We start from the raw sequence: 13,833 nt of genomic DNA, 5'->3' as shown, positions 1-13,833 counted from the left end.
CTTCTCAAGAACTACTGGGCCAGAAAAGCTGAAACTTATTTGCACATGGAAGGATCCTGGGGTAGTTGATTTCAAAATGTCTTAATTAATTATGATCAGTGGGGTAGGGTGGGGATACATAGATTATTTATTACAAGGGGGAAATCTGGTAAAGAACAGAATGGTCAAAGCTTCTCAGGTGAGCGATGTGGCCCATGGGCCTCTTGTTATTGTTTAAACTGTCTTTTGGGCTGAAATATTGTTCATTTTCTGGGTATTCTGCGTATGCTCAAAGGCGGTCAACACCACATGCATCTTACATGTATAAAATTAAATGTCCAGCCTTTCACTTTCACATAAATTTAGCTATATTACCAGGTAAGAGAGCTACTGTACCACCCATTAAAAAGTGAAGATATTAATTTTGCACAAAAAATATGCGCTGAGGCTATATATTTCAATATCGGTGTTTTTCAAGTGCAGCAATATAAAAATATTACTTACCGTGTGTCTCTAGCACATTCCTTCAATTTTACTACAGCAAAACATTCCTTACAAACTTTTTTTAATAGTCATTCTGAGCTGAATTTGAAATATCGAAAATATCAACTAATTATTCTTCCATTTTGGGTGGAAAAATAATTCGGCCCAACAAGCTTCTTGCAAATGTCAAGTACTTGGTTCTTGATAGAGATATCTGGAACATTTTGAAATCTATCTTTTGTGCAGTTGAGGTAAGAATTCTGAGAAATTATTCCAGAACCAAATGCAATTTTTTGTACGCAATTAATATATACTTTGAATATGGGTGGCACTGTAGCTCTCTGGTGATCCATCCCAATTTTTTTTTCAACTAGCGAGCTACACATCTGCAGGTAGCCTTTCACCAAATATATTCTATAAAAATTATGATTTCATCTTGTTTGTAACTTGCTAGAAATATAGCGTAAAAATCCAGAAAGAAAATAATGAATATTAGAAATGATTTGGAAATTCTGAAAAGCTTGGGATGTATTATATAATTATTTCAAGAGCTCTTCCAAGTAAATTAAGCTGCATATTCTTACAATGATCATGTGCCTTTAAAATCATATCAACATGATAATCTTTTTAATTTACGAAATAAAAGAAATACATACATCTAAGCATATCATTCCGTACAAAACAATTGTAAATTAGGTAAATTTCGATTTTTTAAAATGTCTCTCCCACTTACAATTTACTTCGTACATTTATCATGTTTTAAATATATTCGCTACATGTAATTTAAAGAACATCGCAAACTCTGAAACCGGTACACACAAATTAGATTAATTATAGCTTGATTTAGGCCCGTATACATGTACCAATCGCAATGACTTAAAAATGGAGATGGAAATCATCCATGCAATATGTATTATAAAAAAAATTGCAGGCGTGAGAACCCCGACTTTTTAAATATCGAAACTGTAATAATTCACATCAAAAGGGAAGATTGATTGATTGATTGATATAATATTGTTTAAAGCCGAGTCGGCAATATCTCAGCCACACTTCGGCGGATAAGTTTATTTTTTTGACCGGTTTCTTGAAAGTTTTTGGTTTCTCTGGCGGCCCCAAATGAACCTACTCTTTTTCGAACTCCAGAGAAACGATCTTTTACGTGCCGAGGAGGTTGTTATCCCTGACACGGGGCACCATTTAATGTCCCCATCCGACGGACTTAAAATTTAAAAATATGTAAACCGTTATAAATATGTAAACTGTTGAAAATAAAATGATCTAAATATATCTCATAAAAGTGCTCTAATCATTTGTATATTTTATTGTAAAATCACTTTCATGTAAATATTCCAAAATTGCATGTACATTAATATTTGTAAAAAGTTCATGTATGGTTTTTGTATTACCAAAAAGTCTACTTCGGATGGGTGTAAAATCAGAACATTCTAATAAAATATGATTCACTGTTATCGGACAGTCACAGGATTTACATTCCGGCTGAGACCAAAAGGGAAGAATGTAATATTTATGTACGCGCAATTAAAATTTCTGTCAAATTCGCAGATCATTGTTAAAAATGTTAATGGGATAGCCCATCCTGTGTCACCTTTTCAGTGTGGTTGATGAACTCGCCCATACACTTTTTGTAATCTCACCTGAGCAGCGGAGAAGAGGGTGAAATCGTAGCATGCACTAGCCATTCGTCATATAGAATAGAATGCACATTTACAATGAATATATTTGTTTTCAACAAAACCTTCATGCATGTCTGTAGAAATATTTTACGATTCACGCAAAAAATATTTTCTTTGATTTTCAACAGTAATTAAATAAATGTTGCAGAGGAAACATGATAGCGTGTTAAATTTCTATAATACCAAAGCTATAAGTGGTCTAGTATACAAAATAAAAACTGCCGTGCTATTTTCTTCAGCTAGGTTGTCCTTTGATCGAAGAAATGGTTGTATACATGTAAATTTTGTATGTAAAATGTGTGCAGCTTAAGATTGAGTTATTTAATGCTATTTAATGTTTTTCTATTGACTTACAATTTTGTTTGTTTCAACATTAAACGGAGATCAGTCAAAAATTACATGCGCAAATGGTTTACACACAACACAGACAGTCACTGTGTTTCGAACTCCCTGAACGTATATACGGGTCAATGCGCGATCGATGAATGGATTATATAACTGAAAACAGTACACAGAGCAGCCAAGGCCCGAGAAGAATTTACGATGGATGTATTAAAAGACAGTGAATTATTCTAAGCTTGAAAGCTCTATTAAAATATTAATAGCATGCTATACATTGAATAATAAACATGATAAACGAAGGAAATTAAATATGATTTTTTTTCCCTTACTCCCGTCTTTTAAAAAAATAAATAAAAGGAGAAAGTTGTCTCTGGAAATTCTGCGAGGCATTAATCCACCTCGAGAATGCGTTCAGAACCTTATTTCAACAAAGTTTAACATTCAATTTAGTTATGTATATTGTTTCTATCCAGTTATTTCAGTTAGACATGTTACACGCATAAAGAATTCTTCTACACTTGCCGAACAAAATCACTTACCTGTACATGGACTATAAAGTTTTCTGCTCATTTAATAACACATGGCCCGAACCAAAAAACGTTTTCATGAGTTCAATAAGATGTTAAAGAACCCATTTCAAATCGATAACCATATTGAAATATTTACCGTTTTTGAGTTATAAAGTAAAATAAAGTAAAAATTTTCAAGTGCTCTTGACCCCTAATTTGAGGGGCCAGCCCCTTTTTATTGATGTCAAATGATAGATCTTCAATTTATGCACATTTTTTGTTCAACATGTCTTAACAAAATATTTTTAGTTTAAAAGATACACAAGGAAATATATGTAAAATTTTGCGCTTTTAGGCACTCTCATTTTTGACCCCTATCTAGCACCGTTTTAAGCGCAGAAATCGAAAAATGAAAACCGATGTGCACAACTACTATCCTTTTATTATCTAAAATCAGTAGAATTTCTGCTCCAGCGTTAGCCGTCTCTGAGCACTTGTCTGGAAACGAAAGCCTATAAATTTTCGTTTAAAGGGAAATAACTCAAAACCGGAAGTGACGTTTTGAAATTTTAGTCAACATTCTGATAGAGTTTATTAACGTCTATAACCTCTGAAAATTTGAGCGAAATCCGTTGAGAAATGAGTGAGATATGAGGCCTCAAAGTTGCGGTCTAGGAAGCAGAAGAAAAAAAAGAATAAGAATCTTGACCAACAGAATCAGTAGAAGGTCTTCCGTTGGAAACGGAAGACCTTAATAATCTTAATAATCAGAATCAGTAGAAGGTCTTCCGTTGGAAACGGAAGACCTTAAAAAGACAAAACAGTAGAATCTCTATAACGTCTTCCGTCTGAAACGGAAGACCTTAATAATAGAGAAAAAGAAACCGAACGAAAACAATAAGGTCTTCCGTTGGAAACGGAAGACCTTAATAATAGAGAAAAAGAAACTGAACGAAAACAATAAGGTCTTCCGTTGGAAACGGAAGACCTTAAATACACAATAGATAAACAAAAGAAAATAATAGATTAATAAATAAATAAATAATAAAAGAAAGTTCTACACATACGTATTTTTAAATCAATATTCAAATAACATGATTTTAATCGCCGTCAAACGTGTACTCGCAGTATTTATTTCCGCGTGTAGTTAAAAAAAAATGAATTAATCTTATATAGTAAATAATTATGCTTATTCTTTTAACTTATAAAATAATGTGGACTTCTGAAGATAAAACTACTACTGAGATAAACAATAGATAAATAAATAAATTAATTAAGTACTATTCCACGTAAGAATCAGGCAGTGGGCGGCACATGAGGGGTCTCCGATTTTTTTCAAACTTTGCATGCAGGTAGAGTATGGTTAGTGACTTCCTAAAATAAAAATTTTTTTCTCAAATCTGCGTCTGGTTTCCATGGCAACAGAAATATGCTTTTCGGCCTAAAATGGCTGAAATTTCCCTTGAAAATATGCAAAATTGCCAATTTTCAAGTTCAAATTTTAAAAAAAAAAATAAGAAAAGATATCACAGTTATGTTTTTTTTAATTCAACTACAGCACAGGTAACTTTTCAAAATTAATTCAAATTTTTATATGTCCAGTAAGATGTTCTAATTTTAAACTGAAAAGGGGAGATAATCCAAATGTGCAAAAAACATGAAAATTTCATTTTTTAAGGGATTTTCGGATATCCAAAACTACAAAAACCCAACAACAAAATCAAAAAGGCATCTTATTATCATAGACATCATACCCAGTGGTCAATAAAAGTATAAAAACATTTTTGTGCAAATGATATTCTATTTCTTAAAACTGAGGTTGAATTAATCATAAAAAATAGCATATTACATTTATTCCATAACCCCACATATTTCATAAATATTATGCATGTGGAATACATAATAAATTCACATAACTAAATGTTTTGAATTCCATCTTCATATTCAATACAACATGTTACTTTTCATATTAAATAAAATTATTTCCATATCCAGTAAGATGTTCTAATTTTAAACTGAAAAGGGGAGATAATCCAAATGTGCAAAAACATGAAAATATCATTTTCTAAGGGATTTTCGGATATCCAAAACTACAAAAACCCAACAACCAACTCAAAAAGGCATTTTATTTTCATAGACATCATACCCTGTGGTCAATAAAAGTATAAAAACATTTTTGTGCAAATGATATTCTATTTCTGAAAACTGGGGATGAATTTATCATAAAAAATAGCATTTTCCTTTTTTTCATTACCCCACATATGTCATAATAAATTATCATAACCAAAATATTTAAATATTCCATCTTCATATACAATACAACATGTTACTTTTCATATTAAATAATAAATACCCTGTGGTCAATAAAAGTATAAAAATATTTTTGTGCAAATAATATTCTATATTTGATATTTGAGGATGAATTTTACAAGAATTTTCATAATTCCAGCACTGTCTAGTATGTCATAATATATGTAAATGTAATGTTATGTAAATGAAATGAACATAACTAAATGTTTTCATTTTCTTAATTCATATACAAATCAATATTACAAATATGTACATTATATTTCATAATTTATAAAAATATTACTATATCCATTAAGATGTTTTCATTTTTCACTTAAGAGGGGAGATAATGACATGAAATAAAGATTTTTTTCAGGGATCTTCAGAAATTTAAACCATTTTTGTTCACATTATTTAAATTTGAAAAAAAATACAAGGGTTACAATGCACTAAACTTCAAAATTCCTTTGCTTGGTATTATACCATATATATATATATCCAATAATCTTTTTTTTCAAATTTTGAACATCATTCTCATTATTTCCATAATATTAACAATGTGTAATATTGCAATATGTAACAAGAAATTCTGCGCTAAGATTTCATACGCTTTGCTACATGTACTAGCATAAAATAAAAATTCTTAGCAGAATTAGTGATAAATCTTTCCATTTAAACTTATATTACATTCTAATTATTATTAAAAATTGCATAAAGAGGAATCATAAATGGCATTAAGAATGCAATTTTTACTCAAATTATGTATTTTTGATTAAAAAAAAAATGCCCCCCCCAAAAAAAAACAAACAAAAAACCTGAACAACAACACAAACTAAATTGTCTTTAAGAAGCAAAATAACAAGTTAGGATTGGAAATGAGAGGGAAAAAAACTGAGATCTATTTGCAGGTATACAATGTATAATCAGATTACAGAAAATGAAATAGACATTGAAAGATAGCCTTTGAAAATGTCCCAGTTAGGCAACTTCAAATGTTTATAGTCATATTGCACAAATAAAAGAATACTTTTTAATACAGTCTGGTATTTTTTAAAATTATTTTTTTTTGCACGATGAAATACATAAACAGTGTACCGGTATATCATGACATAATACAATTACAACTTATTAGCGTGCTGAATGAATAATGTAAGGGTTCTCTACCAGCTGCAAAAAATCTTGTTATTCATAAATTCACATGCAGGCTCATGTTTAAAACACTTCACAAAATGCTAGATAGTATAATTATGCAGAATATACTTAAATACACATCAAAATGATGTAATAGAGTAGCAGTAAAAACCTCTTTCTCATGGAACAATGTCATGCTCTTAGATGCATTTTTAAAATACAAGTTCCCAATTTCAAATACTTGAATACATGTGATAAAAAATTTCTGAAACAAAAAAATGTATCATTTTTCAATTCAATAATAATGGATCATACATGTCTACAAGACCTGATAAAACTTAAACGATTCACTTACAATCTATTTAACATGTATGCAATTTTAAATAAATAAATGACTTGATCTACATATTGCCAGTTCAGTTTTGACAGAGTACTTAATACCAAACTTCTTCTTCTTCTTTATTGTAACTTTAAGCTTTACAGCTTATCAGTACAAAATAATATAAACAGTTTCAGTACAGAAGTCGATAATTTACAGGAGAACAATGTGTACGTACAAAAATGATAGTAATAGATAACAAAAAAAAAAAAAAAAAAAAAAAATGGAAAACATACAATTAACGGATTACAAGATCACCTCTTCGCCTCAGACTATAATAAATATATTTACCAAGATTACACATATCCTTATAATTCTCAGTGTTGAACAATTGCAATAATTTAAACATGGATGGTTTTTTAATGAAATATTTTTTAATAAATTTGTTTCGATAATCTTCATTTACAGGACATACCAATAAAAAATGATATTCATCCTCAACACAATTATGACAAGAAAAACATTTCCTATGCGTTTTGTTAGTTTTATTATATCTCCCAGTTTCAATAGCTTACAGGTGTGATGATAATCTTAAATTTGATATACATTTTTGGAACTTAGCCGGAATAGATTTCTTTAAGTAATACTGAAGGTAAAACCCATCAAGTAGATATTTATAAAAAGAGCATTTTTGCGAACTTTCGATTTTAGCAAATACTTCTTGTTTGGCCTGGTCCAAGATCCTATATTTAATACATTTTAAGGTAGCCGTATTAATTTGTTGTTTATCCCAAACCTCACTAAAACCTAGATCATTTAAACATTTCTTCACCTGAAAAGCCCAGTTTTTTTGTGAATGCATTTCACAGTTATAATACATCTTCCCATAACAATTTCTAATGATACAGTTATCGCTTTTTAAAATATTACTCCAAAATTTTATCATTGAGAATGTCCTTTTGAACAACAGAGGAAGTCTGCCTAACTCAGCATACACAACTGCATTACATGTAGATTTTTTAACTCCTAAAATCTGCTTACAAAAATCAAGATGTAGTTTTTCTACATTATCACCTTTATGAGATCCCCAAATTTCTGATGCATAATTTACAATTAATGCCTCCAACATAACAATCAAAAAGCGATAATAAAGTTTCATAATTAAGGGACAAACCCCTTATGTTTTTTTTCAACACAAATAATGCTTTTCTACCCTGGTCAGACAACTGTTTTTCCGCCATTGTAAATTTATTATGAATGATGGAAAAAACAAAATTTTTTTGATTTCACAGTGAACAAAAAAAAATCATATATCTTGCAAAGAAATTTTACATAATATTAATCCACCCATAAATATTTTACTTGTCTAACTCAAAGATTAATGCAGAGAAAAAATTGATTGCATTATTCTCATGGAAAGAATTTTACACAATAATTGTTTGCATTTACATGTACATGTATGTGTACCACTTTGTGCAAGCTACATGGAATACTACAAAGTATGAACTTATATACCAACTTGGCCATTTGTCCATTGTAATTGATTCATTCACAATTAATTCATTTGGAAGTACTGTAAATCACTTTTTATTCGCGAAAACTTTATTTTTGCGTAATTACGTGAAACAGTGTGCTCGCGAAAATTTAATTCTTGCTTATAATAGTATTCTTAAAGATTATATAGAGCAATAACCACAATTCGTGAAAAAAATGTCTTGCTAATCAAGAGTCAACGATAACCTCGCAAATATAAGGTGTCCCGAAAATTAAAGTAAAAACATACTCGAGTGACGTCATAGTATTCATTCCGTGTTTCCGTCTATTTCTCTTTTTACAAAGCGACTTATATTTCCGGTATGGTGTCGGGGCATGGCGCCGAAAAACAAGAAAGGGCGGTTTGTTAAAAAGGGACATGAAAAACAAGTAACAGCATTGTCTAAAGGTAGAGACACTCGTTGGTTTTCAGATTCCTGTTCAAGTTCGAATTCAGGGCCGATTTTATTCGCTGAACTTGATCACAGTTACGACTCGTGTAGTGTAAACAAAGACCCTGTGTGTAATGTTTCAAGACAAGAAGATATTGTGACAACCTTATCTAACGATGAAGAACCTGGATGGCGAACGGGAAGGCGAGTTATTGAGTTAGGAACTTTAGCAGATGGTCTGAAAGCGTGTAAGCTATGTAGCCAGCCATTACATTTGATAAACACTGTAGGTGAGAGGAAATTTGGGCTAGCGCAAATTTTAGAAGTGAAGTGCACGTATTCGGAATGTGGCCTGGTTAATGACGTTCCAACTGGAAGTAAACATACAACAGAGAATGGAAGACAGGCTTGGGATGTGAATACCAAGTTAGCTGCAGGTATGATAATTTGTATTTGAATTTTTTAAAAATGGAAAATTAATAGCATAATTGTAATAAATACCCTTAATACTCCATGTGTGAATTTCAAGTCAAGTACACATAGCATACATGATGCAATAAAAAATAAGCAATGTCTGTCCCAAAAATTATGCCAAAACACTTCAACTGCAGGGATGATAAATGGAGGATTTGGGGAGACACACATTAACAGTATTCTTGCTGCCTTGAACATTCCAAGCATCACCCAAACAGCACTTAAGAGGAGGGAGAGAGAAGTCGGACACCAACTTAACTGTATGGCAGATGAATCATGCAAGAAGCAGTTGAATAAAGAACTAGAAATGTAGGTATTGAAAATGTTTGCATGTTTGCATCATTGGATGTATATGAAACTGAATAATAAAACGTATAATAATTATTTGTATTAAAGGAGTGATGGAAAACTGACCGTTTCTTTTGATGGTGCCTGGCAAAAGCGTGGGACTGGTCATGCTTATAACAGCCTAACAGGTACGACTTAGATAGTAACTCATGTACCAAAAATATATTTTTAATTTTGTCCTTTCCTTTGAAATTAAACAGATGTACAATAGTAAGTGTTTTGCAGGACATGCCACATTATTTGGAAAAAAAACAAAGAAATGCATTAAATATGCTGTTAAAGGAAAGAGATGCAGGATATGTGATGCGGCAAAGGACAAAGGAGTTTGTCCACAAAAACATAACTGTTCACGTAATTGGTCCGGTTCTTCAAAAGCCATGGAACCAGCCATGGCTTGTGAAATGGTGCAGAGCATTTATGATGATGGAGGAAAGGTACATATATCTTTATGCACTGCATATTTATATATAAGTTGCTATAAATATAGCTACCACAAGATTCTTAAGATATTGATCTGACATAAAATATGTTCAAAAATTGTTTTACAATGTAGGTAGATACGCTTGTAATGGATAATGATTCCACTACTATTGCTCGACTTAAAGCCACAGTTGACAATACCATATCCAAGCAGGCTGATAAAAACCACACCAAAAAAGGGTTCACAAATGCTTTGTTTGAGCTGAGCAACAACCACAAGATCCTGAAGAATACAAAAGTTCGCAACCATATAGAGAAATGTTTCATATATTGCGTAAGTCAAAACGAGGGCAAACCAAAAGAAATAGCTGATGGATTGCAGAATATAGTCCCTCACTTATACGGTAAGGAAAAATTATGTGCATTTGTGTATAGCAGTGAACAGTATATTTGTATAATGATTTTAAAATTGAAATTAATTTATTGACTGTCTCTAGTATGTCAAAGTGTTTTATTGTTTAGGAGAACATGATGGTTGTGGCTTATGGTGCAAGAATGAAAAAAAGGACTACAAACCAAGAAATTTACCTTTTGGGAAACCATTGAATTGTCCAAATTTTCGAGATGCCTTAGAAAATCTATTCCTAAAATATGCTGCAAAGGCAGATGAGCTTGCATCTCTTGGTTCAACACAGGTCAACGAAAACTTTAATCACATGGTGTCGTCAAAAGCTCCAAAACGATTGTAAGTCAAATTTTTTGTTGGAGATTTTTTGAGTAGTTTAAAGTATAAAGTGGTGCTGCTAATAAGAAATCTGTACACTAGAAATTATGTATACTCAACATGATCAGGAAATTGCAAATCATAACAGGTTTTATGGAGGCTCAGAAAGTCTAAAGACTAGACTTTCAGCTACCGTTTGTCAGAAAAATGATGGTCATAACTACATTACAGAGGTGATTTAAAGTTGCAGTGTTGAAAAGTGTTCTATTTGATATTGTTGACAAGTTACAGTTGACTTTACAAAACCGTTTGTTTTTTGTAATTAAACACTGTAAGCCTTTCAATGTTCATCAACCTTTTGTTGAATTTGACAAATGAAGTGTTAATGACAATTATACATGTTAAAAAATCTTGCAGGACAAGATTTTAAGTAAATTTCCGTTTTGTATAACAATCTTAAAAAGGAATGATGACATTTATCTCAGTGTTTTATCTTCTTATCTTAATAAATTTTATTGCATTTCATTTTATTGATTTTTGTTACCTTTCAGTTCCAGTCATACTTGCCAACCTCCAGCATGTAAAAATCTGGTCATGACCAGATTTGGAAAGTAAAAAATCTTGTCATAACGCGTAACGACATTCACAACATATTTAACATGATTAAATTTTATACATATATACGAAGTATTTGTGTATTGAGAATTCTTTTATTGAAAAAGGATTTAATTTACTATGACAAAAAATTCATACATAATTTGATTTGAATTTACATGTTTAAAAAAATGAAAATTGAAGGTTTCATGTTTTAGTATTGACCTGAAGTAATGTGCATTTTTTTAAAAAGCCTTTTCAGTTTTCTGCTAAATTTGAAAGTATACCAATTTCAGTTTTGAAGTTATTTTTCCTCTCTCTTAATTAATTAACTACTGCAATATGTTTTAAATGTGTTTTAAATGTGAAGTTAGGCCTACACTGTTATCGATCACTTTATTTTATCTAGTCTAAGAAAAAAATGAAAGTTTTTTTTCCAAGATTCCTTGATATGTACATAAATATCGTTTCTCTTTTTCTTGGTTCAATTAGAGACATGTGTTTAGTTCAACTTGTTCCTGTTGGCCCTGATAACGATTTAGTTCTATCGGAAGCCATTTTAATTGACTTCAAACATTGTTTTGAATGAGTTAATTGTTTACACCTGCACAGACAATTAATCCATCGGCATTGTTTACGTAGAACTAAGCTTGAGTTGTAACTGGAAGTTAAAAGTGCAACCTAATTTACGAACCAAATCCGAAAATCGGGAGATTTTCGGGTTGATCGGCAAAAATCGGGTGATAAGCATGACCCGCCGGGTCATAAAAAATAATCGGGTTACGGGTTGAAAAATCGGGTGTGACCCGACAAAATCGGGTGAGTTGGCAAGTATGGTTCCAGTGTTCTTATTGCTTGTCACTTTGATTCTGATTCATAATTTTATTTTCTCAAGTAAAAGTTTGTTTTAATGTATCTTTACCAATAAAACTAAATTTTAACATGATGTAAAATTGTTAGAGTATCTATCATTTTTTTGGTGAAACTTATTTTGATTTCATTTTATATTCAGTTGAACAAGAAATGCTCTGTATCCCCTGGACAATTTACGCTGAAGCATGCTCAAAAGATGGAGAAAAGATTGAAAAATCAGCGCCTTCGTCAGAGTTTATTTACTTCCAAAAGGCGACGACTGAAACTCAAGTCTTTGAGGGCAATGAAAAACTCCACACAGTCTGTATTAGAAGGTATATACAATGATGCTAACTTGTAATGAGTTCCAGTTTTAATGTAACCTTACACAGTTGTACAAAACATTTTTGAAAATGAGTAAAACATTAGTTATTCTGTTGCATACAAGTGTCATTGTGTCTGCAGGTGATACATACCAGTCCAAGATTGGCATTGAAGAAGATTTAGATCTTGAGGACATTGATCTCACTCCAGTATCTTTTCCAAAGGATGGTAGTGAAATTATTTTTGACTTGGAAACTACTGGTCTGGGTAAGTTCATAGTGTATGCTAATGTACTTGTAACTTATCATTTACTTAGAGTAAGGTACTATTGAAGTAACCATTTCATTTATTAATTGATGTTCCAGAACTTAGTATAACGTTAAATATCTGACTTTACTTTTCTTTCAGCTCGGACATCTGATATTATTCAGATAGCAGCAGCCTCTGGAGACGAGGAATTCAGTATATATATGACCCCAACGACAGAAATTAGTATTGGAGCTTCTGAGGCCACAGGTTTAACTTATGTTGGAGGTGTCCTGAAACACAGAGGCCAGGCCGTGAGTTGTGTTACTCCCCAGGAAGGACTTTCCCAGTTTCTGAATTTCATCAAGAAGTTTTCAAAGCCAATTCTGGTGGGACATAACATTCAGAGTTTTGATTTGCCAGTCTTAATAAACCAACTTTCTAGATATAAATTATATACAGATTTCCAGAAAACAGTGTTTGGATTCATTGACACATTAAAGGTAGCAAAGAGAACATGGAAAAGGCCTGAAGTTGAGAACTACAAGCAAGAAACATTGGTCAGAACTTTTCTGGACTTGAAATATGATGCTCATAATGCTTTGGCCGATGTACAATCCCTGCAAAGATTGTATAAGAAGATGATGGCAAACTGTCTTCTTTCAAGTGATCTATTTACTCTTAATTACTATGCATGTAAGCAATCACTTGACCCTTTAGTGAAAGACAAAGTAATTTCAAGCCAAACAATGAAGAAACTTCTTCAGTGTTCACTCAGTTTGCCCAAACTTAGAAGTATTCATAAGCGTGATACTTTTAATGGAATTAGAAATGTGTTTGTGGAGCAATGTGAAGGGACAAAGGTCCCTAGAATCTCCAAGTCTAAGGCAGTTATTGACAAACTCATTACATATCTGAATACATAATAGGTTTGTGTAGATGACTAGTATAACATCAAATGTTAAAACAGTATATGTCTTGGTGTTAAGGTTTTCCTTTTCACAGGTGAGCAATTTAGGCCATGGGCCTCTATATTTCATTATTTAAGGTTTAGAATTAAATAAAATGATTTACCTTGTCTCTATATTAGAATGCTGAACCACAGAAACTTTTTTAAGGACCTACTTCAAAATGTAATGAAATTTAAAAAAATTTTGTGTGGGGGTGGGGGTGTAAAAAT

The 13,833-nt window shown here is 31.7% G+C and overlaps 2 protein-coding genes across 2 annotated transcripts; both read left to right on the top strand.

The window, feature by feature from the left end:
* Positions 1-8,606: 8,606 nt before the first annotated feature.
* On the top strand, positions 8,607-10,668 carry LOC134238935 (uncharacterized). Its single transcript, XM_062721055.1, has 6 exons — positions 8,607-9,108; positions 9,283-9,454; positions 9,542-9,621; positions 9,719-9,927; positions 10,047-10,317; positions 10,436-10,668. The coding sequence occupies exons 1-6, from the start codon at positions 8,616-8,618 to the stop codon at positions 10,660-10,662; spliced, it is 1,452 nt and encodes a 483-aa protein (XP_062577039.1). The 5' UTR covers positions 8,607-8,615; the 3' UTR covers positions 10,663-10,668.
* Positions 10,669-12,206: 1,538 nt separating this feature from the next.
* Positions 12,207-13,579, top strand: LOC134238968 (protein PML-like). Its single transcript, XM_062721117.1, has 3 exons — positions 12,207-12,418; positions 12,549-12,674; positions 12,816-13,579. Exons 1-3 carry the CDS (start codon positions 12,301-12,303, stop codon positions 13,577-13,579), a joined length of 1,008 nt encoding a protein of 335 aa, XP_062577101.1. The 5' UTR covers positions 12,207-12,300.
* Positions 13,580-13,833: the final 254 nt, after the last annotated feature.

The sequence above is a fragment of the Saccostrea cucullata genome, unplaced genomic scaffold (assembly GCF_032062105.1).
Source record: "Saccostrea cucullata isolate Sc308-1 unplaced genomic scaffold, CSIRO_AGI_Scuc_v1 ctg4683, whole genome shotgun sequence".
NCBI classification, from domain to species: Eukaryota; Metazoa; Mollusca; class Bivalvia; order Ostreida; family Ostreidae; genus Saccostrea; species Saccostrea cuccullata.
This window is presented reverse-complemented; position numbering and strand designations above follow the sequence as displayed.

Excerpts from the sequence above, each read along its gene's own strand:
- LOC134238935 (XM_062721055.1), top strand. The coding sequence starts at position 8,616 with ATGGCGCCGAAAAACAAGAAAGGGCGGTTTGTTAAAAAGGGACATGAA. Across the intron at positions 9,455-9,541 it reads TTGAATAAAGAACTAGAAAT|GAGTGATGGAAAACTGACCG; the intron begins GTAGGTATTGAA and ends TTTGTATTAAAG. Across the intron at positions 9,622-9,718 it reads TGCTTATAACAGCCTAACAG|GACATGCCACATTATTTGGA; the intron begins GTACGACTTAGA and ends AGTGTTTTGCAG.
- LOC134238968 (XM_062721117.1), top strand. The coding sequence starts at position 12,301 with ATGGAGAAAAGATTGAAAAATCAGCGCCTTCGTCAGAGTTTATTTACT. Across the intron at positions 12,419-12,548 it reads CACACAGTCTGTATTAGAAG|GTGATACATACCAGTCCAAG; the intron begins GTATATACAATG and ends TTGTGTCTGCAG. Across the intron at positions 12,675-12,815 it reads CTTGGAAACTACTGGTCTGG|CTCGGACATCTGATATTATT; the intron begins GTAAGTTCATAG and ends CTTTTCTTTCAG.